Genomic DNA, 26,169 nt, shown 5'->3' with positions numbered 1-26,169 from the left:
AATTATTTTACAGAGCTAGAAAAAATAACAATTCATCTGGAAAAACAAAAGGTCAAGAATATCAAGGGAATCAATAAAAAAAATGTGAAGGAAGACAGTCTAGTCATATCAGATCATTAACTGTACTGCAAAGAAGTCATCATCAAAACAATCCTGTACTAGCTAAGAAATAGAGTGGTGAATCAGCAGGATAGATTAGGTATACAATACACAGTAGTAAGTGACCACAGTAATCTAGTGTTTGATAAAAACAAAGATCCAAGCTTCTGGGACAAGAATTCATTATCTGACAAAAACTACACAGGAAAACTAGAAAGCAGTTTAGCAGAAACTAAGTATCCAACCAGCAAATTGTAGAGTATACCAAAATAATGTCAAAATGCATACATGATTTAGACATAAAGGGTGATACCATAAGCAAATAGGGGAGCATCAAATAGTTTACCTGTCACATCTATGCATAAGGGAAGAATGTATGACAAACAAGAGACAGCAGGCACTGCTGTTAAGTCATTTTTCAGTCATGTCTAACTCTGTGACCCCATTTGGGGTTTTCCTGGCAAAGATACTGGAGTGGTTTGCCATTTCCTTCCCCAGATCATTTTACAGATGAGAAAACTAAGGCAAATAGGGTTAAATGACTTGCCCTATGGATAAGTGAATAATATGTGACCAAACAAGAGAAAGAATATTATGGAATGTAAAATGAATAATATTAATTACATTAAATTAAAAAGGTTTTGAACAAACAAAACCAAACACAACAAAAATTGGAAGGAAAGCAGAAAACTGGGGGAAAAACATTTACGGCAAATTTCTCTGATAAAGGCCTTTTATCTCAAATATACAGAGAATTGAGTCAAATTGCTAAGAAAACAAGTCATTGCCCAATTGATGAATGGACAAAGGGTATAAATAGGCAGTTTTCAGAAGAAGAAATTAAAGCTAACTATAGTCACATAAAAAAATGCTATAAAGCACTACTGATTAGAGAAATGTAAATTAAAACAACTCTGAGGTACCACCTCACACATATCTGATTGGCTAATATGACAGAAAAGGAAAATGACAAAATGTTGGAAGGGAAGTGAGAAAACTGGGACACTAAAGCACTTGGTGGAGTTGTGAACTAATCCAACCATTCTGCAGAACAATGTGGAACTATACACAAAGGGCTATATAACTGTATACCTCTTGAATCAGCAATATCACTACTAGATCTGTATCCCAAAAAGAAATTTTTTTAAAAAAGGAAAGGAACCTATAGGGACAAAAATATTTGTAGCAGCTCTTTTTGCAATGGTAAAGAATTGGAAATTAAGGGGATGCCCATCAATTGGGGAACAGTTGGACAAGCGATGATATATGATTGTGAGTTAACACTACTGTGCTATAAGAAATGATGAAGGGGATGGTTTCAGAAAAGCCTAGGAAAGCTGATATGAACTGAAGCAAAGTAAAGTGAGCAGAACCAGAAGAACATTGTATATGGTAACAGCAACACTGTATGATAATCAAATGTAAATGATTTAGCTGTTCTCAGCAATACAATGACTTAAGATAGTTACAAAGGACTTGGGATGAAAAATGCTATCTACCTGCATAAAAAGAACTGATGGAGTCGGAACGTAGATCGAAGCATACTTTCTTTTACTTTACTCTTCTTGGGGTCTTTTTGTTGGTCTGTGTTTTCTTTCAAAATATAACTAATATGGAAATAAGTTTTGCATAACTGCACATGCATAACCTATATCAAATTGCTTTCCTTCTTAAAGAAGGGGGAAGAGCAGGAGGGAGGGAATTTGAATCACAAAATTTTTTTAAATGAATGTTAAAAAGTTTTTACATATAATTATAAAAGTATTTTTAAAAAGAATATTATTGTGCATTAAGCATATCATCACACTCATCTTTTTGTAAAAAGTAAGAAACAGCAAGTAGTAGGCCAGTTTGACTATCAGGCTCAATGTAATTATGATTCTAGCTCTGGACCTAAAAATTTTCTTTTCTTCGTTTTAATTACATTGTTGAATTTTTATTGAGATTATGTTAATTAAAGATATGTAAATACTACTTAAGAATTGCAATAGATAGAAAATTAACCTAGGTCATACATTAATAACTCCATATTTCTAAATAAAAGTGTTATTTTTACTCTACTGTAACATTTGTAACACTTCCTATTTGACACTTAACAAATGACAATGGAAATAGGGGTACAATCTAAAAATGAATTCTATTCACAACATCTCCCTCCTTTAAATCCTTTTTCAAGAAAACCATAATCATGTTTAAAACAAGGGTTTGAGTATAGATATACGATACTGATCATATATAAAGACATTTATGTGCATATATATATATTTGTATATACAAACATGCATGTCCATACATACATACACATAACACACACATAAAAATCTTGAGAGGCTGGGTTTCTCATTGGGTCAGCCTTGGACAAACAATGACAAGGAGTCTATGGAAAAAGAACTTATTTATAACAATGGTCACCCCAAGCAGCCATTCCCCAGGGTGCTCAGTCACATCTATCAATAAATTCCAACCCCAAGAAAGCCAATAAACTGCAAAAGTCAGGTATCACACAAGGAGAGCATCAATGTTCCATCATTCCTTCTTGCTGTTACTGTTTCCTCTTTACTTCTTTCTCTCTCATCTTTACCTTTTTTGTTTCTCTTCTCCCTATAAGCTCCTCTTTTCTCCCTCTTTCTTGCTGTTACTGTTTCCTCTTTACTTCTTTCTCTCTCATCTTTACCTTTCTTGTTTCTCTTCTCCCTATAAGCTCCTCTTCTCTCCCTCTTTCTTTTTTTTTGCAGTTATTGGTTCTTCTCTTTCTTTCTGGTTCTCTTCATCATCTTCGCCAAAAAACCTCTTCTCACACAAAGCCCTGCTCAGGTACATAGGTATCACTCAGCTTTAATCATGGAGTATTGTGAAAAATTTAGACGTCTTGAACTGTATCATTTGGTGAAAAAAGCTTGCTTCATATTTCTCTCTTGCTATGATATACTGGCATACAGTAGACACTTAAAAAATGTTGACTGACTTATCTCAAAAGACCGTAATATTAATCTTATGTATTTAAAACACAACAGTAAATAATCCACATGTTTGTTTTTTAGTTTCCCTTCAAGAATATAAATTAAGCTAGGAGAACCATAGTTGTAGCAGTAGAAGGCACCTTAGAGAGCCATCTAATCTAACTCATCCTTTATAGATCAGGAGATTGAGGCTCAGAGAGGTTAAGGGACTTGCCCAAAGTCATACAGATAAGGAGGGGGGGAACAAACACTTATTAAGCACCTATTATGTGCCAGGCACTTAATATTATCCCATTTCATCCTCACAACCCTGGGTATTAGATGCTATTATTTACCCCATTTTATAGATGAGGAAATTGAAGCAGAGGTGAAGTGACTTATCCAAGGTCACTTAGCTAGTAAGTGTCTGAGGTCAGATTTGAACCCAGGTGACTCCAGCCCCAGCAATATACCACCTATAGCTGCTTAGATAAATGGAAGATAGAGAATCTAAACCCAGGTTCTCTAAATACTGGACCAATTCTTACAGAAAACTTCATTAAAAAGAGGTTACTTAAGACCAAAAAAGAAAGAAAAGTGAATGGTAGGGTGGTAGGCTATTAATGAGAAGCAGATCATCACCCTAGGTCCAATGATTCCTCTACTTCTTACCAAAGGCAAAACATCACCTGAAGCATCATTTTAATAAATCTGAAGGGAAAATATGGTCATTTGGTGGAATAGAGGACTTTCAAGCATTCTTGCTGAAAAAAACCAGAGTTGAATAGAAAATCTGACATTCAGATACAAGAAGCAAGAGAAGCATGAGAAGGTAAACAGGGAAAAGGAATCATAAGGAACTTATCAAAGTTGAAGTGTTAACATTCCTACACGGAAAAACAGTAATTGTAACTTATGAAACTTTTCTCAGTAGTTGAAGGGATTAGAAATATATATGTATATATATGAGAGTATATGGGCATATGAATACATATGTGAATGTGTATATATATGTTTACAGGTATACATAGATAGAGGGCACAGGACCAATTTAACAGGAAGGAATGATACTTAAAAGGTGAAATTAAGAGGTGAGAGGAATATAATGAGAGGAGATGGGGAGAGACAGATTGGGGTAAACTATTTCATACAGAAGAGGCAAGGGAAAATGGTTACAATGGAGAGGAAGAACAGGAAGGCAAAAGGGAATGGGTAAACCTTATTCCCATTGAATTTGGCTTGAAGAGGGAATGAAATACACACTAAATAGGGTATCTCACCCTCCAGGAGAATAGGGGGGGAAGGGGATGAGAGGGGGGATGATAGAAGGGAGGGTAGGCTGGGGGGGAGGGAAGTTGGAAGCACTCACTTTTGAAAATAGACAGGATCAAAGTAGAGAATAGAACAAGTGGGAGGTGGGATAGGAGGGAGGGAAATATAGTCAGTCTTTTACAATATATCTACTATGTTTTGTTTTGCATTAGCCACACATGTACAACCTATACTGAACTGCGTATCTTCCCAGTAAGGGTGGGTGACAAGGGAGGAAGAGAATGAATCTGGAATTGAAAGTTTTAAAATCAAATATTCAAATATATATATATTTATATATATACTATTATTAATACCATCTTACATGTAATTGGGAAATAAGATATACAGGCACTGAGGCATAGAGATCCACTGGAAAAGTAGAAAGGGGTATGGGAGAAAATATGGGAGAGCAGATTGGAGGAGGGGATATCCTGTGAGACTGCTATTTTGGGGAAGTGGGTAGGGGAAAAACGGGGAGAAAATTTGTAACTCAAAATCTGGCGGAAATGAATGATGTAAATCAGAAGTTAATAAAGCATTAAAAATAAATAAATAAATCTGAAAAGGAATAAAGGTCGAGAGCCAAACAGAGCCTGGAAGGCTTGGGGACTAAGAGAGGTGGAGAGAGACAACATCTACAAGAAAGTAGGAATGAGACCAAGATCAAGAACAGTAAAGGGAAAAAGGCTGTGTGAGAGGAAAAAAAAAAAAGAATTCCCAGAGCTCTCTAACTTTTTACTCCTGGACCAAATATACTACACTTAGTGGTTTACAGTGAAAATTCTAACCAGGATAAATTAAATGTGTGATTGACAATGTGCCAAGTCAAACGATATAGAAGTCTAAAAGAAGCATTTATGTTAGTGAGGTCAAAATCTAAGCACACTGGTAGCCAACAGCAGGCAAATGTCTTCAGAACAACAAAAAAGAAAAAAAAGGTCAATCGACACGATACTAATTGTCACAGCTATGGAAATTAGTTCATCAGAAACCTAATTTGTAGCTCTGAACTATTCATTGAGTAATAGCCACGAAACTGATTCATTTTAATCACTGTGGAATACAACTGTAATAAGCTTAATACGACAGAATTGAGCATAAGTAATAGAATCCTTGTTTCTGAACAAGAAAGATGACATACCTGGTGGAGTTCCTGGTGTGGAACTTGGAACATTTGCTTGGTTCTTGTTCCCCAGGGCATTCAAAGCATTCTGGACAGCACCAGCCTGAGACACTGTCTGCATAACGACTGGGCCTTGAGGGCGCAGATACTGTTGTCCAGGAGCAGAGACAATCTGAAGAACACTTCCTGCAATTTAAATCACATCAGGGATCACTGTAGGTCACTAATAGTGACACTAATGGTCAATATTTTTTCTATTTATTGACTACATTCATTAATAAATTGTCCAAGAATATAAAAGATGTATGTGATAAAAAGTTTTTAAAAACAAGACAAATTACTAAATAAGATAAACATGAAATTAAGTATTTGAGATTAAGTATTTAAGATTTGAAATTAAGTATTGAGAAGGAAAGGACATGGATCACCACAACTATTCAGACATAAGGAACAAAGTTTCTCCACTCTACTCCTCATCTGATGCCTCATCATGCCAGGAGTTCTCAAAGGCAACAGAAGAGCCCAAGAGCAGATTCAACCAAGATGGAAAGGCTTCCAGTACAATGACACCTAAGTTTGGGGGCATTAATCACTAGGTTAGTGGCAGGGTGATTAATTTTGTCAAACACCACAAGCCTAAAAGAGCACCTTGGATCACACCCTCTAACTGCAGGTGTCCCTCAGGGTTCTGTCCTAGCACCTCGTCTTTTCTCCCTCTACTACTTCACTTGATAATCTCATCAGCTCCCACCAATTTAATTACTATCTCTATACTGATGATTCTCAAGTCTACTTATCCAGCCCTAACCTCTTTACTCACCTCCAGGTGGCTAGGTGGTACAGTGTACAAAGAGCTGGACCTGGAGTCAGGAAGATCTAATTCATATCTGGCCTAAGACATTTACTAGTAGTGTGACCCTGCTCAAGTCATTTTGACCTCTGTTTACCTCACTTTCCTCAACCATAAAGTGGGGATAATAAAAGCACCTGCCTCACAGGGCTGTCGTGAGGATCAACGAGATAATATTTGTAAAGTGCTTAGCATTGTGCCTGGCATGTGGCAGGTTGCTTAATAAATGTTTATTTCCTTCCCTTTCCCAGTCTCTTATCTCCAACTGCCTTTCAGCATCTCAAACTGAATGTATAATAGATATCTTAAACTCCACCTGTCCAAAACGGAAACCCTTCTCCACACCTATCTTCCCTGTTACTGTAGAGGGCAATGCCATCCTGCTCACCAGGTATCATCCCCATGTCACCCTGAATACCTCTGTAGCTCTCACACACACCCCCCCTTCCAAGCTAGTACCAAGGCCTATCAATCTGACTTTTGCAACATCTCTCAAATATGCCCCCTTCTCTCCACTAACACAGTAACCCCTCTAATGCATACTTTCATCACTTTATACCAAGATCACTGCAGTAGCTTCCTTGGGAAAAGAGTGGGGGATGAGGGGGGTGTGATAGTAATGGCATTTAAAGTTCCCCCTGTATTGGCTTGGTTTTCAAATTGATTGTGTTAAAACCCAGAGCTTGTTAATCCCACCTGTGGGATGGGCTTGTTGATGTGAAAAGAAAGTCCTGAACTGGGAGGAGCTGGTGACATAGATTTGGAGAGACACAAGAGAGAGGCAGAAGACCTTTTTTTCTTGGAAGCAGCACCTCGTGGAGAAAGAGAGAGACTAAGAGAATTGCTGGTGGCCGCTTTGAATTGCCCTGGACTTTTGAGACCTGCCCCCTGAGCTGCCAAGGACTGAGGAGACATGGCTGTTTTGCTGGTACTTTGTCTGTCTGTTTTGATGTTCTTTTGCCAGATTTGTCCACTGGTGAAAGACAGTCCTTTTGTTGAAGAAGTCCTGGAACCTGGCTGTTCGCTAAGAAGCCCTAAGACTGTCCTGCAGACAGAGAGTGAATACTGTCCACTGGTGAAGGACAGTGCTGTTGTTGCAGGGGTCTGGAGACTGTCCTGCAGACAGAATGAATACTGTCCACTGGTGAAGGACAGTGCTGTTGTTGCAGGGGTCTGGGAGCCTTTCTGTTGGTTCAGAAGCCCTGAAGAAGGATTTTCTTGTTGTATGTTTACAGAAATCCTGGGAGAGGGCTTTGCTAATGTGTTCAGGGGTTCTAGGACTGTTCTACAGACAGAGGATGAATTCATGAAGGGACTGGCAATGTATCTTATAGCCTTGCTAAGCCTTGTCTCCCCAGGAACTAAGATTGCTGAGAACTTGCCTTGTGTCAAGATGAAGAAAAGAGCTCCATTTGGGTATTAAGTGCTGTGTTTAAACTTGATGTAACTCTGGGGTAGATTCAATTGTGATCCAGGGGTGGGGAACTTTTGACCTTATGTTTGGAAACTAATCTCCATTTGAGAAGAGGGACTTTGTGGTGGACTAAATTAAGGTATAGCCTAGGGGTGGAGAAGTATTTAGAACAGAGACTTTGTAATAGATTGAATGATTGGAAGGTCCTGGGGTGGGGTAGTCCTTGGAGATTATTTAATCACACTTAGTAAATGCTGTATTTTGAATGATGTCATGTTTTGACCTTCTCTGTTCTTGGTTTGTCACTGAGTAAAATGGAGAGCACCTATGCTGGTATTTTGAACCTGGGAAGTTGTCTTTCCTTGGCATTACATTACAGGGGGGTAGTGTCTATTTGCCTCAAGTCTCCCTGTACTGCAATTTATCCTCCATTCTGCCACTGAAGTGATTTTTCCTGAAGCACAGGTCTGATCATATCACCCCACTACCAGCACCACATATACACATTCAAAAAACTCTAGCAGCTCCCTATCAGCCCCCCCAGGATCAAATAAAAAATGCTCTGTTTGGTCTCTCATAGCCTGGCTCCCTCCTACCTTCCTAATCTTTTTTTTTTTTTATTATTTTTGGAGGGCAATTGGGGTTAAGTGACTTGCCCAAGGTCACACAGCTAGTTTTTGTGTTAAGTGTCTGAGGCCAGATTTGAACTCGGGTCCTCCTGACTCCAGGGCTGGTGCTCTATTCACTGTGCCACCTAGCCGTCCCTTCCCTATTCATTTTAGCTACACTGGTTTTGTTTCACAAAATTTTTTAAATTTTATGTAATAAAAAGTGTTCATTTTATCCTCTTTATTATTTTGTCTGATTATGAACTCTTTCATTTCCATAGCTGCAATAGGAAATTTCTTCCTTGCTCCTCCAAACTGTCTATAATATGACAAAATTTTATGTTTAAATTCCATATCCACTTGGTGCTTCTCTTGGCATAATGACATGAGGTGCTGGGCTAAACCTCATTTCTGTCAGTAGGTTCTCCAGTTTTCCCAACAGCTTTTGTTAATTAATGAGCCTTTACCCAAAGGCTAGGGTCTTTGACTAGATGGATCTGCTCTTTGTGGATACAGATAACTTAATACCTGTTGACTGATTGATTAAAACAATAATACATTTTATTTTCAATATGTTGAGCTTGAGATAGCTCTGATCTATTCAATTTGAAAAGTCCCAACAAACAGATGTGGGACTGTGGCTCAAGAGAGAAACTGGAAACGGAAATCTAGATCTGTGAGTCACCTATATAGGAAAAATAATTAAACCAGTGGGAGCTTGTGAGGTTACTTTGAGAGAAGAAAAGATGACCCAGGATAGATCCTGAACATCCACAGTTAGGGGGCATCATATGTATGAAGAGACAGTAAGGGAGAATGAAGGAGCAATCAAATAGGAGGAAAATCAAGATCTAGAAATGAAAAGAAGTTCAAAGACCATCTAGTCTAAATCTCTCATCTGACAGATGAGGAAACTAAAGCCCAAAAAAGTTAAATGACTTGACCAAAGACACACAAGGCAACAGGCACAAGAGTTGGAAAAGAACCGGGTTGACTCCACATCCAGTGCCCTTTCTGTCCCATACCAACTATCTCATCATGTTAAGTCTCATTTTATTGATTAATTGATTTTACCTTGCAGCTGCAGGGGCTGGCCTGCAGTGAGTTGCCGGAGCTGACTGTGTGACAACGTAAACTTATTCCCTTGGAATTGCAGGGTTACAGGGGTCTCTGGCTGAGCCACTCGATTCTGTGTCCCTGCTATGGAAGCCAGCTGGGCAATTTTTACAACCTCTCCACCTGTTAAAATGGAATACTTTGTGAAAACCCGAAAATGTTACACTGATGCAAAAGCATCACCACAAATCAGCAAGTGTAAAAGACAGATATCACAGGAACATTCAGCAGGCATTGCTTTCTAATACTTTTAGAAAATAATGCTCTTTAAAAAGTATAAAAACTAAGGATACCAGTTTAAAATATCAAACTTAGCTCTGGTTAATCTATTTAACCAAAACTGGCAGAGATTTTAACTACCCATTTTTGAACCAAACTATGAAGAAATGTCTTCACTTTACTTCACCCAATTACAAACTCAGAAAGCACATTATTTTAAACTAAGAAGTAAAAAACAGGGATTGTGCATTTATTCATATAATCTATTTGCAATGTACCAAGAAGCTCGCATATCAACCTATGATCTTCAGAAGCTCTCATAATATGAAAATTCATAATGTAAAAAATCTTTCAATCAAACTCCATGGAGAAATTTCATAGAGTTAAGATGAGAACATTACATCCTGAAGAAAGATTAGGTAACTATTTCAATAGTATCAACCTGTTCAAAATTTGGGCACAGTATAAACAATATCAATTAATGTATATATTATTCAAAATGTTAAGTTTCACATTTATACCAATTTTCCAATATTTGGTGTTAATGTTTTTTGAAAGCTATGAGATAAAAATGTGAAACTGCTCATGTTGTTTAAAAATGCTTGCCTTACTTGAAAAGCAAAAGAAATGAAACCCAATATATAATATGTACACAGTCTCAGAAGGTAGTGTACACAGGTTTTAACAGGAGAAGCTTTTTCTTTTTTTTAATACAATGGTTGATATTCGAGTATCAATGTTCCTCCCAAGGAAGTCAAGACCAGGCTTATTAGTGGTGCGATATAGAGAACAGTTAGTAAAGAACATTTGCTTAAAGACATCTCAGTAAGAGGAGCAAAAGAAGGAAACTGAAACAGGACTCAGAGAAATCTCCAGCCACTGTAGTCCTTCCTCAGTTCACAAATCATAACTCAACTTGGGACAAACCTGGGCTGGAGAATGTCTAGACCATTTATCTTTCAATACAACCAAGCACCTTCCTCTCAGACCCAACGTAGATAAGCAAAGGAGTAATTTGTGCAAAGGGGACTAGCCTTGAAAGTGTGTAAAATGGTGATGTTCAAGTGGCCCTCATCCTTAAGACAACTAAATGCAGGCAATCTCACGAGCTCGGATTGGCCCTAAGGAGACATGTGAGGCAGCTTGAAAATGTAGTCAGTCTCCCTATGTTTACTAATTCATCTGGTTTTCCTCCATCCAGAGAAGCCCTTGTACAATTTTGCTATTCAAAAATGCCCATGGAAGAATGAAAGGAAGAGAGTGTATATCTGTTTGTGCATTAAATATTTATAACATTTCTGGGCTTGAACATTCACTCCAAACTTAAATTTTATAGAGAACATCCTACTAAAAAGAAATTATCTTTTTTTGTTGTTGTTAAAGAAAAAACCTAAACCCAATTCACATAGTTGGAAAAGAAGTGAAATATAGATCCATTAACTTTTATTTGACTAAATTGGTTCTGTTATGATAGTTGAGCCATGGAATTGATACACCAAAACCTTGATTCCTACTGTCCCCATATATACCCTAGCACACCAAAGCAGCACAGTGAGCAGCTTGAGGAAAGCATAGAGTCTAATGTATGGGGATTAGAAGACAGAATAAGAGAAAGGGAAAGAAGGTCCTACTGACTGACCTCTTGGGAGAAATCACTCTCCCTTCTACATTATGGCAGGAAATGATATACTGGCTAGAGGCAGTACATCAGACAAGGGCTCAGGGAAAAAGAAAAAGTAAGGGACAGTAAAGGCTCAGCATACATTCTAATGTTCTTAGTACAACCTCTTTGGAGTAAAAAGGTGGGGAAACCTGGAAAGGGGAGGCCACTTACTAGGCAACCGTGCCTGGGCCTGAGAGGTCAGTACCAGCCTCTGAGGAAGCACACTCTGTTGGATGGTGTGCGAGGGGGCCTGGGGCTGGGGCTGGGTCTGGCCTAGCTGAGAGGCCTGGGCTGAGTTCTGACCCCGCTGTTTCACAGGATTGGCTGTGCTAGTTGCTGTGGTGAAGGTCGCTGCTGGCTGGTGTCTTGGAGCACTGGTAGGAGCCTGAGATGTCTGAAACTGTGCTGCGGCCGCTGTAATCAATAAGGTTTGTTTGTGCAAAGCTGTTAGAGGTTCTTAATCAAGGACAATATTTCAAACCGGTATTTTAAAGAAATAAAAAGGAAAAAAATTATTTTGCATTTTTTCTCAAATGAGAACTCCTCTCTCTTCCAGGACAGGCCCAATATAGCCTATGGAATATGAGAGAAATACTGTATTTTATTAATTCTTACTAAATATTTTACTTAAGTGCTCATCAACAATCTTAATAGTACATTTTCAGAGTTAAGTGGAAAAGTAATATTGAGACTAATCAATCATGTTGTCAACCTAAACTCTGAATATAAACTATCTTCTAAAGAGTCAAGTACAAACATAAATTTCACTTTCATGTTTTTTCATAGAATCTTTGTGTCAAGGGAAAACTGATTTTGTAATCTGCACCTAAGGGAAGTTTGATGGAAATAAGCCTGAAAAACGTTATGCTTGAAAGTTAAATTGTACTTTTACTTTTTTGCCATTTAATTCTATGTCTTTTAAAAAACACAATCCATTTATATTTAAGGATATGACACAAAATTTACAAAATCAAGATCATGTGATTTCAATCATTTTAAAGTCAAAAACATACATCAAACATGGTTTAATATACACTTGCCTACATAAGTTCAATTTTTCCTTTTCCAGCATCATTTTTAGTAAAAGGAAAATTCCAGATAAGTGATCAATTTTGTCATTTTGCCAAAAGAAATGCTTGGAACAACATATGTGGTATCTCCTGGGTAGTGAACCATGTGGGCAGCTTCCCTCATATATCTGCATGTAATTACAAGGCTGAGGGCCAAACCATTCTTACAAAAACCACTCTTTTCAAAAGTTAGCACTTAATTTGATCTTTGGGAACTTCGGGGAAAAAAGAAATGAAGCTACTACAGAAATACCTTTTGCATCCTGATTTGCTGAGAATGTGGCAATGGGTGATCTTCCTCGAACTTGTCCCTGGGAAGTTACTGCAGCGGCAGCAGCAGCAGCTGCTGCAGACACTGTACGCGAGGAGCTCTGTGCACTTGGGAATGCTACTGTCCTACCCTCAGGTTTCTGTCCATACTGCACAGGTTGAAACAATCTATACACACACACATTTACCAAGACAGAATGCAAAGAGCAAGTTAGAGTTCAAGGACAACAGAAAATATGTTCTTTCAAACAAACGTGGAAGTACTGGTTTCAAAAGGGTCTTATTTATGAAGATTTACAATATGTTCATTCTTAATCATAAAAACATCTTATATAAAAAATAACCCTTGTTGCTATGAAGGTTTATTGATATTTGGTAACTGTACATGAATGAGTCAATTTCAAACATCACTCAATTCCAGATATCAAAGGAGCAATTCCATGTAATTTCAACAAAACCTCAATAATTTATGCTTTATGAATTATAAAGTAATTTTTAAAGATTCTCTTATTACTTTCTTTTTTTATTTATTAATTTGTTTGTTTCCTTTTAGTTTACAGGATTCAATTCCACGATTCCTTGAATTTCACATTTTGTTGCCCTCCCTCCCCTCCCTCCCCTCCCGCCCATGGTGGCTTATAGTCAAGTACAGGATCTGTAAATACTTTCACATTATACATTGGTCAGGTTATAAGGACGGATTGTACCAGCTGGAATGAAAAATGGTAAAGAGGACATAAAACCAAATAAGAGAACAAAAAAGATCAGGTATTTTGCTTCCACCTGGATATAAACTTAGTTCTTTCTAGTTCTTTCTCTGGATGCACATTTTTCTCTCCATCATGCGTCTTTTGGGATTGACTTATATCACTGCATTGCTGAGAAGAGTCCAGTCTATCAAAGCTGGTCATCACACATACATTGTGTCTGTAATTGTGTACAAATTTCTCCTGGTTCTACTCTTCTCACTTAGCATCAGTTCTTTTAAGCCTCTCCAGGTAAATATGAAGACCATCTGCATCTCATTTCTTACAGCACAATAGTATTCCATAACATGCATATACCACAACTTGTTCAGCCATTCCCGAATTGATGGGCACCCCCTTAATTTCCAATTCTTTGTGCCACCACAAAAAAAGCTGCTATAAACATTTTTGTACATATGGGTCTTTCTCCCATTTCTATGATCTCTTTGGAATATAACCCTAGGAGTGGTATTGCTAGATCAAAGGGTATGAAAGTATTTATAGCCCTTTGGGCATAATTCCAGATTGCTCTCCAGAAAGGCTGGATCAGTTCACAACTCCACCAACAATGTATTAGTGTTCCAGTTTGCCCACATCCTCTCCAGCATTTGTCATTTTCCTGTTTTGTCATCTTAGCCAATCTGACTGGTGAGATGTGGTACCTCTGAGTTGTTTTGATTTGCATTTCTCTAATCAATAGTGAATTAGAGCAGTTCTTCATGTGCTTATAGCTTTAATTTCTTTCTCTGAAAACTGCCTGTTCATATCCTTTGACCATCAATTGGGGAATGACTTGTATTCTTATAAATTTGACTCAATTCTCTGTATATTTTAGAAATGAGTCCTTTGTCAGATACATAGGTTGTAAAGATTCTTTCCCAATTTCCCACCTCCCTCTTAATCTTGGTTACATTGGCTTTGTTTGTACAGAAACTTTTCAATTTCATGTAGTCAAAATTATCCATTTTACATTTTATAATGTTCTCTAATTCTTGTTTAGTCATAAAGTCTTTCCCTCTCCACAAGTCTGATAGGTAAACTATTCCTTGTTTTAGGAGACTGCTTACAGTATCAACCTTTATACCTAGATCATGAACCCATTTAGACTTGATTTTGGTATATGGTGTTAGATAATGGTCTATGCCCAGTTTCTGCCATCTCTTATTACTTTCAAATGTATAAATGTTTCTAAGAAGAGATCTTACTGGTCTGCTTTTATGAAGTGATGTGACTGATCTGTAATTAGCAGCACCAGTTTTTACAAAAATAATGTATAAAAGAAATTAAATGTTTCCTTAAGTGAGCTATATGGTGTCCTCCACAACCTGTCACTAATAATTTGCTTAGAAAAGTAGGACCTTCCAAAAGGTGTTATGAGACAATTCAAAGGTAGAGTTATACCTAGCAAAGGGCAAACACAGGATTCTGATTTCCAAATTATGGAAGTCTGCATTACAGAAGTTTTGCTGCACTTCAGGATATTATTAAGGAAAGGGGATAAAAAAGTGGGAGTTTGCAATGAAATATTTATTAATCTGATTATTAATGTGCTAAAAGTCTAACAAGTTTAGGATATGCTAAAGGCTAGGGCTAAAACTTTGGTTTTACAACAGTTTACTACGTATTGGAGTTTTCTTGGCAAAGATATGAAAGTGGTTTGCCATTTCCTTCTCCAGTTCATTTTACAAATGAGAAAATGGAGGCAAACAGGGTTAAGTGACTTGCGCAGGGTCACACCGCTAGTAAGTGCTTGAGGATGGATTTGAATACCGGTTTTCCCAACTCCAGGCCAAGCATTCTATCCACTGCATCACCTAGTTGCCCCTACAGATTATGATACAGTGGATTTAATTTCCCCTTTTCTTAATGACTTGGTGTCTTCAGCACTGAGGATTCAGGATACCTAACAAAGGCTGATAAGAATTTAATTGCCAGTTATCTTACAAATTTAATCTAAAGTTCTTTAAACTAAACAAGATGGGGAAGGGAGAAGACTGTTAATCCCCCAAGTTAGGTACTACAGAGAATAGCTACAAAGAAAACAGAAGTACAGCAGTAGAAACACCTATCAATTCACAAAAAGTCAAATATAAAAAAGACAAAAATAAAGCCCAACATCTTAAGCGTACACAATGCCCAAAGTTTAAGCAACAAACAAGAGGAACTAGAGGTACTAATCAGAGAGAACCTAGGAATTCATTCATTCTAACCTCTTCACATTAGCAGTGAGGAAACTGAAGCAGCTCGGCCTAAATCACTTATTCAAGGTTATAGGGTTTGTTAACACTAGAATACCGATGCCCCTGAGTAAGTCGAGGTTCTTTCCACTGTACCACCAAATTGTCTCTTTATCAGGGAAAACCTATCCTCTTCTAGAAGGTGGGAAGAATTTCAGCATTATCCTCCTACTAAACATTTGTTACCATAATCTCACATTCAATATCCAACTTACTTGCTTGGCTTAAGTTTCACTGCATGAGGTCTGGCTGGGGGTGGTGATGAACTGAAGATTTCTTCTATAAGTTTTCGAGTTATCTTTTTCTTTGACAACACTTGTGCCTCATAGTGAGTGGCTTTATTTTCTAATCCAATTAGATCAAATATAGAAAGATCTGCTTCCTAATTTTAAAAAAGGAAAAGAAAAGAAGCACTTTATCTCATACATTTAGTACCTTTAGATGTAAAGAAAATAATGCTCAGCCTACTGGCCAGCATCCTATCCCCCAGACCCTCCCCATTCCAATGTTTAGTACTCTGCTACCAAACTCATCTTTTTGCTCTCTGTATGACATACTTACCTAGAAAGCATCTACCAGATCTCTATTTCTCAACTACTCCAGCTAGCTCTTGAGGCCCCTCAGAACCTCCCTGACCTTTGCCTATCCTACCACACACATGCACAGTCCAGATGATTTGGAATCCTCACTATGTCCCTGCCTTCTCCCAGGCCCCCACAAAATAAGCAGTAGCAAGTCACTGTAACCTTCCCCAGTCATATGCTGACTCTCAACTAACAACACTGAGGAAAGAGAAGTAAAGGATGTCATTAGGTTCAATATCATTTAGGATTCATTGGTATGATATGCCTGTTACCACAATCTTTTCAGTATTTCCTTAACTATCTTCTTTAGATTGGTTATTTTAAATCCCTTATTGGCCTCCTTGAAGTTAATAGAAGCAAAAACACCTATGGAACCTAAAAAAGAGTTATATGCTTATTTTATAAAAAGTAAATTGATTGTGAGGGGCAAAAAAAACAGATGAAAGAAACAGCGACTCCTATATAAAGCAAACTGATCAATACCTGAGGCTGGAAAGAAAAAAACGGGATGGGCAACAAGCATACAATAAATTTTCCAAGGGGTTCACACAAGTGGTCTCATGTAATGGAACCACAATGAAATTACAGGTGAGAGGAACATTAAACATTTTTTCCTTTCACCTGGAATTCCCTACTCCTTCCCTGCCATTTTCCCTATAGCATTTTTCTATTGGGTTACCTCTGTTAATCATATCTGGAAAATAATGCCTAACACAGAGCTGAGCATACGACCATCATTCAATAACCTATGAATGATGGCGTGACAGAATGACTTCAGATAAACCCACTCTAAACACTCTGGTTTAACTCAGGCAATCATTCCCAGGCACAAACTAACATGTCCACAAAGTATCTGGTCCTTATACATATATAGATACAGACACACACAGACACACAGACACACAGACACACACACACACACACACACACACACACACACACACACTTCACTTCTACTGTTTTACATTTATGAATTTTCTACTCACCTTCCAAAAACCACATTCCAATGCCTTTAAAATCAGAGAAGCAGACCTATACTCCAATGTTTCCAAAACATAAGAAGATCCAGGAAGCCTAGGATCTATCAAACCAGGATGATTGCATATCCTCTGAAGTTTCATTAGAATATTCAGGACATTGACAAAATGCCCACTTTTAAGAGCCTCTTGAGTTCTGTTCATTTAAGAAAAAAGTGATAAGCTATCTAGTTCAGTTTACATACCAACTTTCAATAGATTATTTACTGAAAAATAATTGTGCATTATATTCTCTCCAATATAAGTTAGTATCTGCTTAAAGGCATAATTGTCAAGTTTGGATTCCTACCAATTTCAATGTTTATCTGTTACAATTTCAAAATCTAAGCTTCATTTTTTAAAATCAAAATTCAGGAAACTAAACAATAGTATAATGATACAGCTATAGCACCACAAGAAGAAATGTTGAACATACACTGAAAACCTCAGCAAGATTACATCCTCAGATCAGAAGGTTTGGAAGGGATCAAAGACATCTTAGAAATCTTTCCTGGTTCAACTTCCCTCCTCTCCCTCCTCCCCCTATCAGTTTTACAGAAGACAAAATTGAGGTCCAAAAGTGGGAAAGTGAATTTTCCACAGTCAGTCAGCTAGTAGTAATAAGTGGCAGAGCTGAATTTTTGAAAATCAGTCCTCTGCCCCTGAATACAAAGTTCTTCCCACTAAGTGCAAGCTGCATGACTAAGGACACTTAAGTGAGTCACTGTACAATGACATTTCTTTGTAAGTCACATTATAACATATGTAGCATCATATCTCTCTCTTTTCAGGGGGTGCTCTTACCTGGGCTGAAGGATAACATCCTCATATAAAGCCTTCTGCCGACTGGAAAGGCGACACTTTAACACATGTTCATATTTCTTTGTCAGCTGCTTGTCAACATCCCTTTTAGTTCTTCTCAAAATAAATGGCTGAGTAACCTAAAAAAATATATAATACAAAAATATGATGTGAATTTTCTTATTAGGAAGTATGCTACACATTTACTTAGAACAAAAATTAATTTTTTAAAAGTAGCTGAAAAAAAGTAGCATGACATACTCTGTGCAACCTTATGACAACTTTATGGTAGTAATCTTGGCTCTCCTCATTAGCTGGTTTTACTGGAAAGTTCTGATAAGGTCTAGAAATTCCAGGAATCAAAAAGTGCACCATGGTCCACAATTCCATCAAGGTGTTATGCAAAGGTGTGTCTATCAGGAGAAGGCGTAATTGGCTATAAACAAACCAAGAAAAACAGTTTGAAAGACTACCAAATATCAATTTTTTCTGTGCTGAAGATTTTAGGAAAAGAGTAAGCAGTCATCTTTTATGGGAAATGTAAGTGTAGGCCTGCCTGGAAGAAATAAAATGGACAAGATGACCTAGTGAGACTTCTATCCCTGCTGCTCTATGATTAGAGTTGAAAGGTACAGAACTGAAATTTCTTTAAAAGACAACTTTTAAAATTCAACATGCAATTAATTACATAAAAGTCCAGAACTACTTAGAAAAAAAAAATACTTTATTGATGTGTCCAACCTTCGTAGATTGAAAACTGCCTCCCAGTGCTTCTCAGTCATGTTCTTTACTTGCTGCATCTCATCAATGACTAAGTATTTCCACCTCACTTTCATGAAGGCGTGATGGCCTTTAAAGAACTGTTTATAAGAGGTTATGCATATGTTGAAGCTGTTGGGTTCAGTCCATTCCTGTAGTATACAAAATAAATCTTAAACATTTTGTTCTAATTTCCTCTTTTTTTAAAAAAAATGGAACAAATATTCCTAAGTATCCCAAGAGCAATTCCTTGCAACAGAATTAAATCAGTTACAACTGCAGTCATGGAGTTCCTTAACAACTGGCCCACAGAAAATAGCAATCAGTTTATTGTTTTCATTTAAGTGTGATTTGCTAATGTATTCACCCCATGAACTTTCATTGATTCATTAAGTTGAGGAGTGGAAGATATCAACACAATAGAAATAATTGGTTCCCTTTGAACTTCAGAAATGAAATTATCAGAGACCACTCAGGTGCCACCTGAGCAACAGGAAAGATGGTTTACAAAGATAGTAAAGTGAAATGAAATGCAACCATAACATTTATACTTTGTAGAGAAGATTCATGTTTTGAGATGGGAGGGTTCTTAACCTGGAGGGTCCACAGACTCCCCAAAGGCTTCATGATTTCACAGATTTCAGATTTCAGATTCACATGATTTCAGATTTCACAGAGTCTGTCAACTTGGATGGGAAAAAATATTACATCTTTATTTTCACTAACCTTGAGTTTCCTTTGTAATCTTATGTATTTTATCGTACACATTTAAAAATATCATTCTGAGAAGGGGTCCATAAATTTCACCAAAATGACTGTCAAAGGGGTTCATGCCACAAAAAAGGTTAAAAAGCCGCAAATTATATAGGGTCTCCAAACACCTGGATATTGCTATTATCCTATGCTATCATAATAAACTAATGGACAATCTTAAATTGTAGGATTAATAATTCAAGATGTAAAAATACAGGGTATACCAAAAGAATTAGGGCAAATTTAAGGTTTAAGAGCTTAAGCCAGGGTTGGGGAACCCATAGCCTAGAGGCAACACATGGTCCTCTAGGTCCTCAAGTGTAGCCCTTTAACTTAAAAGGATTTGTTCTATAAAACTTGAGATTCAGTCAAAAGGCGGCTGCCCCCAAGGACCTAGAAGGTGAAATGTGGCCTCAAAGTCACAGGTTCCCTACCCCTGGCTTAAGCTATTATATGAAAAGGTCTTTCTAGTAATTTAGGAATTTTCTTTTTAGGAAGGAAAATCAATTTTTCAATGTAACTGCAGCCTTCTGTGATGGACTGAGTGGCAACCCTGAAGGAGGGAAGAAATGGGTCCAAGTCCTGCCACTGACAAATATCACCCATCTGTGTGACTCTGGACAAATCATTCTTCATGTCCCAAGCAACTCTCTACAATTTTAAATTGCAGAACAATTAGCTGCTGGTCTATATTGGTTGACTGAAGTTCATCACCAGAAATTCCCTATACCAATGTTTCCATTAATTTACCTACTATATGCCAGGCATTGCTACAAACTCAAGAGAAAAACATAATGTCTCCAAATTGTGAAAAGGCAGTGCTCCAATCATAAAGTGGTTATGACACAGTACAGGAATTGTTCTTACAGAAACAATATCATAAATGGTGGCTAGATTCCTAAGGCTAGTCCCAAAAGTCATTTATACTATAAATACTATATTTCAGCTACATGATAAATTAGATAGTATTGGGGTGGCTAGGTGGCGCAGTGAGTAGAGCACTGGCCCTGGAGACAGGAGGACCTGAATTCAAATCTGGCCTCAGACACTTAACAAAAACTAGTCGTGTGACCTTGGGAAAGTCACTTAACCCCAAATGCCCTCCAAAAAAAAGCAAAAAACAAAAAAACAAAATTAGATGGTATTCTTTGAGGTACCTAATCACTACAGAGCACACTGTACTTTAAGGTCCAGTGATTTTCTAAACACAAGCACTGCAAACCAGCCACACTTTAGTAATAGGTTTCTGTAGCTAAAAAAATTGATCACCTGATGGCCAACTCTGGTCATAAGACTCTGAACATAAGACTTTCTAAGCTGGTGCTCAGAAAACAGACTGTCATCTTGAGAGGTTGGAAGGACCTGAAATTATGTTCCATTGGCAAAGCCTTCTAGAACCCAGTCACCTTCATATTATAACAAGAAACTGGAATGGTAATTTCTTAAGGTTTAGCATTTTGTTGCTAGGGAAATGTCTTCAATTTCTAACTCTTACTGACTACCTGTAAAGAAAGGACATAGCAACTAGAGGAATATTTCACATAATCCAGGCAGAAACCACATCTCTCCATATGTATCTCCCCACCTGTGTCATCACAAGTAATCAGACCATTTGTATATATACTGGATCTCTGCAAGTCAAAAACCTCTACCCTCAAAGAGCTTACAATTCAGTAATGACTTCACAGAATTACAGCATCTCAGAGTTGGAAGGGCCTTCACAGGCCATTTCTTTCAACCTCAAACCCAAACAAGACTTCCGGAGGAGATGGGGCGGCCAGGTGGCTCAGCGAGTAAGAGCACTGGCTCCAGTGTTGGGATGACCTGGGGATCAAATCTGGGCTCAGATACTTAGCACCACACCCAGAAATAACTGGCCGTGTAACCTTGAGCAAGTTACTTAACCCCAATTGCTTTAAAAAAAAAAAAAAGACTTCCAGGAGAAACCCAGTATATTCCAAGACAGCCTCTTTAAAAGAAGTCCTCTGAAACTATAAAATATGCCTTTAAAAACTATATTCTTGGCCATGTGTTACTTAAGTTTTATACTGTTCTTATAAACATGAATTTCTTTTTTAAATTTAATAATAATAATAATAATAATAATACCTGTCTCTTTGCTTTAAGTTCTCTATGATTGCCAAAGTATAAAAGTATTTTTAGCCCTGGGCACCAACGTTTCAATTCAAGCTCCCATTTTAGTATGTTGCAACTTCTCACAACCACAAGGTGGGGACCCCAATTACCTGCAGAAACAAAAATTGTTCTCACTGCACAGAGCTGTGTCAGGGTTTCAAACATTTTAACTAAAATGCAAAATAAATGTTAAGGTCACAAATAAATGATAACATTGAATAGATAGAGTTGTTACTCTTTAATGCTTACCATTAAAAACAATTATCTCACAAATAATGGTGCTCTTAGCTATGCATTGCCACAGTTCAGAAAAATCATGGCAAGATCTGATTAGATGCTAATTAATAGCTCAACAGATCTGTGATCACATCTCCATCCAACAAAGAAGACTGGTGACCCATCTCTGCCTGTACAGCCTGCGTAACTTTCCCATGTGACTCTCATTCCCATTCTCCCATAACTATTACCATTAAAACACCTATCCAGGGGCAGCTAGGTGGGGAAGTGAGTGAATAGAGCACAGGCCCTGGAGTCAGGAGGACCTGAGTTCAAATCCGGCCTCAGACACTTAACACAAAAGCTAGCCGTGTAACCTTAGGCAAGTCACTTAACCCCAATTGCCCTACATTATGTTCTTATGGTGTTTAGTCAAAGGATGTCAAACTATGTTCTTATAATGAAAGCAAAGGATGGGTAGGTAGGAATGAGTCTTAATCTACATACATAAGGGCATATCCACCCTGATAGGATCACAGCTGCAGTTTGGAGAGTCAACTAAGTCTAAACCTGACAAAAGATCTTTGAAAATCTTAACTATAATTATCCATTTAAAGTCAAAAAGCATCAGTGGGACCTGAAGAAATATCACACCTGGTGTAATTTCTTAAAATTCTTATTTGCTAGGCTAAGCGCTCATACTGGTGTGAATAGTCAGTCAATAAATATTTATTAAGCATGTACTATGCCAAGCACTGGTTTAGCTTCCACTTGAAGCCTATAACCATTCTATCTTACCCTCAGAGAATTGAAGGAAAGAAGAATCCTCTTTTCTTTAGGTAATCAGTTTTTCTACCTAACACTATAAAGCCAAGGAATCTTCTCTGCTTCTCTATCCTAGTTATCAGAAACAGAGAGAAGGGAAAACACGTTATCAGTTGCTTAAAGGGTACTGCTACCTACACAATCATAGGGCATGTGACTGCCCACTTTCCCTCATCTATTACATTGGGAAGAAACATGTTACAGTAGAAAAAGCAATAAACCACGGATGAGCCAGACCATCTGAATTCCTCAGGATCTTTGGGATAAATCACTTTGGCTCTCTGAGCTTTGGTTAGTCATTTGTAAAATGCAGATAATATGTACCCTCTACATCACAGGACTGTTGTGAAAAGTACATTTTAAAACATAAAGCACAATAATAAATGAGACCTATGATTAGCATCTTCGCCAAAACATCAAGAATAAAAAGTTTATAATATCCCAAGATCATGAACTGAGACCTTGAAGAAACTATAAAGGCTATGAAACTCAACCCCTCATTTTTAAAGATGAGGAAACTGAGGCACAGAGAGGATAAATGGTTTGACCAAGGCCACACAGCTACTAAGGACATGAGGCAAAATTTGAACTCAGGTCTTCCTGACTCCCAAGTCTAGTGACCCTATCCATATTGCCATGGGATTGACAATGTGAAGAATATTGTAAATAATATCAGCATGTGTATATTACATAGATATTCCTAATTGGAAAAAAAGATTACACTGCTGCATTTCAAAATACTTCTTTTGCTTTGATTAGGAAACATTATTACAAAATTGAACCTGCATTTCACAAGAATACTTAAATTTTATGAGAGCCAGTGTGGTGACACAGTGGATAGAAAAATGACTTAGAAGCAAGGAAGATCTGGGTTCAAGTCCCACCTCTGACACACCAAAGCTAGATGACCGTTGGCTAGTCACTCAACCTCTCAGTTTCCAGACAACTCTCTATGCCTAAATTGGAAAAAAGGTGACAATCTGCACTGGCAGAAGAAGTTTCACCTGGAGCTGAAATCACAAATCTAGTCCCTATCCCCAGCCTTATTACATTTCAGGTTTTAAATTACAACATAAGAAGTTCTCCCAACATTTTAATAACTTAAGGCTATAAAGAGAAACATTAAATACTGCTAGTTCAAACAGAAGTTTAAATAGAAGAATAATTTATTTTTTGCTCACTGTTCTTCCTACTAGAATGATAATAATTAGCACAGGACTCTACCGTAACATTTCAGCTACTGGTAACACTTATTGAAACATCATTATTAGCCTGAGGTTATATTCAAGATTCAATAAAACACACACTCACACACAGCCACACCCTACTCTCCTTCAAGTATGAACAACTAAGTATGAAAGAAAAATTATTGGAAAAAAAAAGGTATAAGCCTAGAGTAGTGGATCAGGATGAGAGAATTAAGACACAGGAAATTGGAAAATGAGCTGGAGGGTCACAAAATGGCCATAAAAGAAGGGCCATACGGAGGGTCATTAAAGAAAAAATACTAAGTAGAAAGAAAGGCTAGCTGAAAAACTTGCAATACATTTGGAACATATGATGCTATTACCCCTGCAGGTGCAACGTTCCCCTTGATTTATTGGGTTATTTCAGTGTCTTAGGAGGAAAGGAAGGAGAAGATGGATAGAAGTCTTTAAAGTCCCAGAAAAAAAGAGTATTTAGATGAACACTATATACTTAATATTAGCCAAATTCTCAGTTTACCAGCAGATATTAATATAGGACATTAGTCCACTACTGAAACACACACACACACACACACACACACACACACACACACAGCACATATACTGAAAGACACTAAACTAAAATACTTACCTTCATTACAAGCTAGATGTGCAAAAAAGGCAATAACCTGCACAGTCTTGCCAAGCCCTGCATCATCTGCCAAGATGCCATTGAGATTCTTCCTGTAGAGTTTGGCTAACCAGTCCAGCCCAATCTTCTGGTACTCTCTTAGTGCACCATACAACAAAGATGGGGTATTAAAATTGATCTGTAGAAATCACATACAAACTATTAAAGAATGCTACAAAGACAGGCATGTGGAACATCACATATAATATTAAACTTTTACCATAGTTTTAAAGAATTGTTGCTGTATTAAGACACTGCTCTCTGGGAGGAGGGAAAAGGAATACACTGGAAATTGTAGGTGACATAAAAATAAAATTTATCCAAAAAAAGCTTATGTTTGAAAAGCAAACTAAGAAAATAAGGAAGGATACCTTGCAGAAAAGACAAACAGCTTTTTAAAAGATTATTAAGGGGCAGCTAGGTAGCGCAGTGAGTAAAGCGCCCGCCCCGGAGTCAGGAGGACCCTGAATTCTGTTCCAGACTCAGACACTTAACACCCACACAAAAAACTAGCTGTGTAACCTTGGACAAGTTACGTAACCCCATCTGCCTTCCAAAAGGCAAAATATATATATATATATATAATTAAAATATAATTTCTTAAATATAAAGTCATCAGATCCCAGGAAGTTTAAAAAAATTATTCTAATAAGAATAGTATATCATAAGTTTTTATATCCTATTTGAAATACCAAGAAAAAGTCACTATTATCACATATTATCTAGCTGTTACCTTTCAGATTAGAAGGCAAGAAGTTGTTGGGGTAAAGACCCACCCTTTCCTTACATCCTATCTCTAGACCCTATTTTCTCTCCCCAGCCTTTATATAAGAACTCTAAGTATTACCGAGGTCATGATCCGAGCACTGCCCTTGGGCAGTACAGCCTCTGCCAGAGCAGCTACTTCGGTAATGTCTCTTGTATTTGGTTTCATAATATTTGGTCTCTCCACACCTTTACACTGATCAATGATGAGAAGTGAATCAATGAGAACCATCTCCTTCTGACATACTCTGTCACCTGTAGAGTCTTCTGTGTCTAGAAAATGCAACAAAATTCATGAGACTGCAGCCAGTCATAATGTTATAAAGGAACTTCTAACATCCAAAAGGACACAGAAAAGCAATGAGTTGCAAGGAAAATATGAAAAAAAAAAGACAATTACCTGCCTCAGGCATTCATAAGTAATTGGTAAAAATTAGTAAAGATAAGCTGTTCTCAGAGAAAGTTAAAATCATGAGCTCCCCAAAAAACAGGTTTATCAAACCTGACTACACCAAGAGAATCCAGAACAACTCCTTGCAGTCAGTCCCCAACATACTATAGAAGTGTACAATATGGCCTTTTTATAACTGTGTAACAAATGACTAAAGGGATCATAGACACTTCTGCATTAGGGTTAGGCACCAACCTCCCAAATTAAAATAACCAAAAGCTTCTTCAGCAACTCCCTAAAAATAAATAACACATTTCTTCCATGATGTACAGAGAGAACAAAGCACTTCACCACTTACCCAAGGCTGAAGCTACAGA

The 26,169-nt window shown here is 37.5% G+C and overlaps 1 protein-coding gene across 1 annotated transcript in view; it reads right to left on the bottom strand.

Moving 5' to 3' along the window:
• The window catches only part of EP400 (E1A binding protein p400), a 192,368-nt gene extending 166,400 nt beyond the window's left edge, over positions 1-25,968 (bottom strand). The window contains exons 1-12 of the mRNA XM_069088665.1: positions 25,484-25,968; positions 24,598-24,775; positions 21,691-21,827; positions 18,811-18,980; positions 18,331-18,505; positions 18,073-18,209; positions 17,239-17,425; positions 15,884-16,050; positions 12,669-12,853; positions 11,517-11,759; positions 9,422-9,586; positions 5,494-5,661 (exon numbers count right to left, since the gene is read on the bottom strand). Coding sequence (XP_068944766.1) covers positions 5,494-5,661; positions 9,422-9,586; positions 11,517-11,759; positions 12,669-12,853; positions 15,884-16,050; positions 17,239-17,425; positions 18,073-18,209; positions 18,331-18,505; positions 18,811-18,980; positions 21,691-21,827; positions 24,598-24,775; positions 25,484-25,633 — 2,062 coding nt within the window. The 5' untranslated portion in view covers positions 25,634-25,968. The remainder of the gene's footprint in view (positions 1-5,493; positions 5,662-9,421; positions 9,587-11,516; positions 11,760-12,668; positions 12,854-15,883; positions 16,051-17,238; positions 17,426-18,072; positions 18,210-18,330; positions 18,506-18,810; positions 18,981-21,690; positions 21,828-24,597; positions 24,776-25,483) is intronic.
• Between the last annotated feature and the right edge of the window lie 201 nt (positions 25,969-26,169).

This window comes from Petaurus breviceps, unplaced genomic scaffold (genome assembly GCF_028583685.1).
Source record: "Petaurus breviceps papuanus isolate PSGF00001 unplaced genomic scaffold, PetGlider_PUasm1.0 103, whole genome shotgun sequence".
NCBI classification, from domain to species: Eukaryota; Metazoa; Chordata; class Mammalia; order Diprotodontia; family Petauridae; genus Petaurus; species Petaurus breviceps.
Note: the sequence above shows the minus strand (reverse complement) of the source record. Positions and strands in the feature narration are given on the sequence as shown.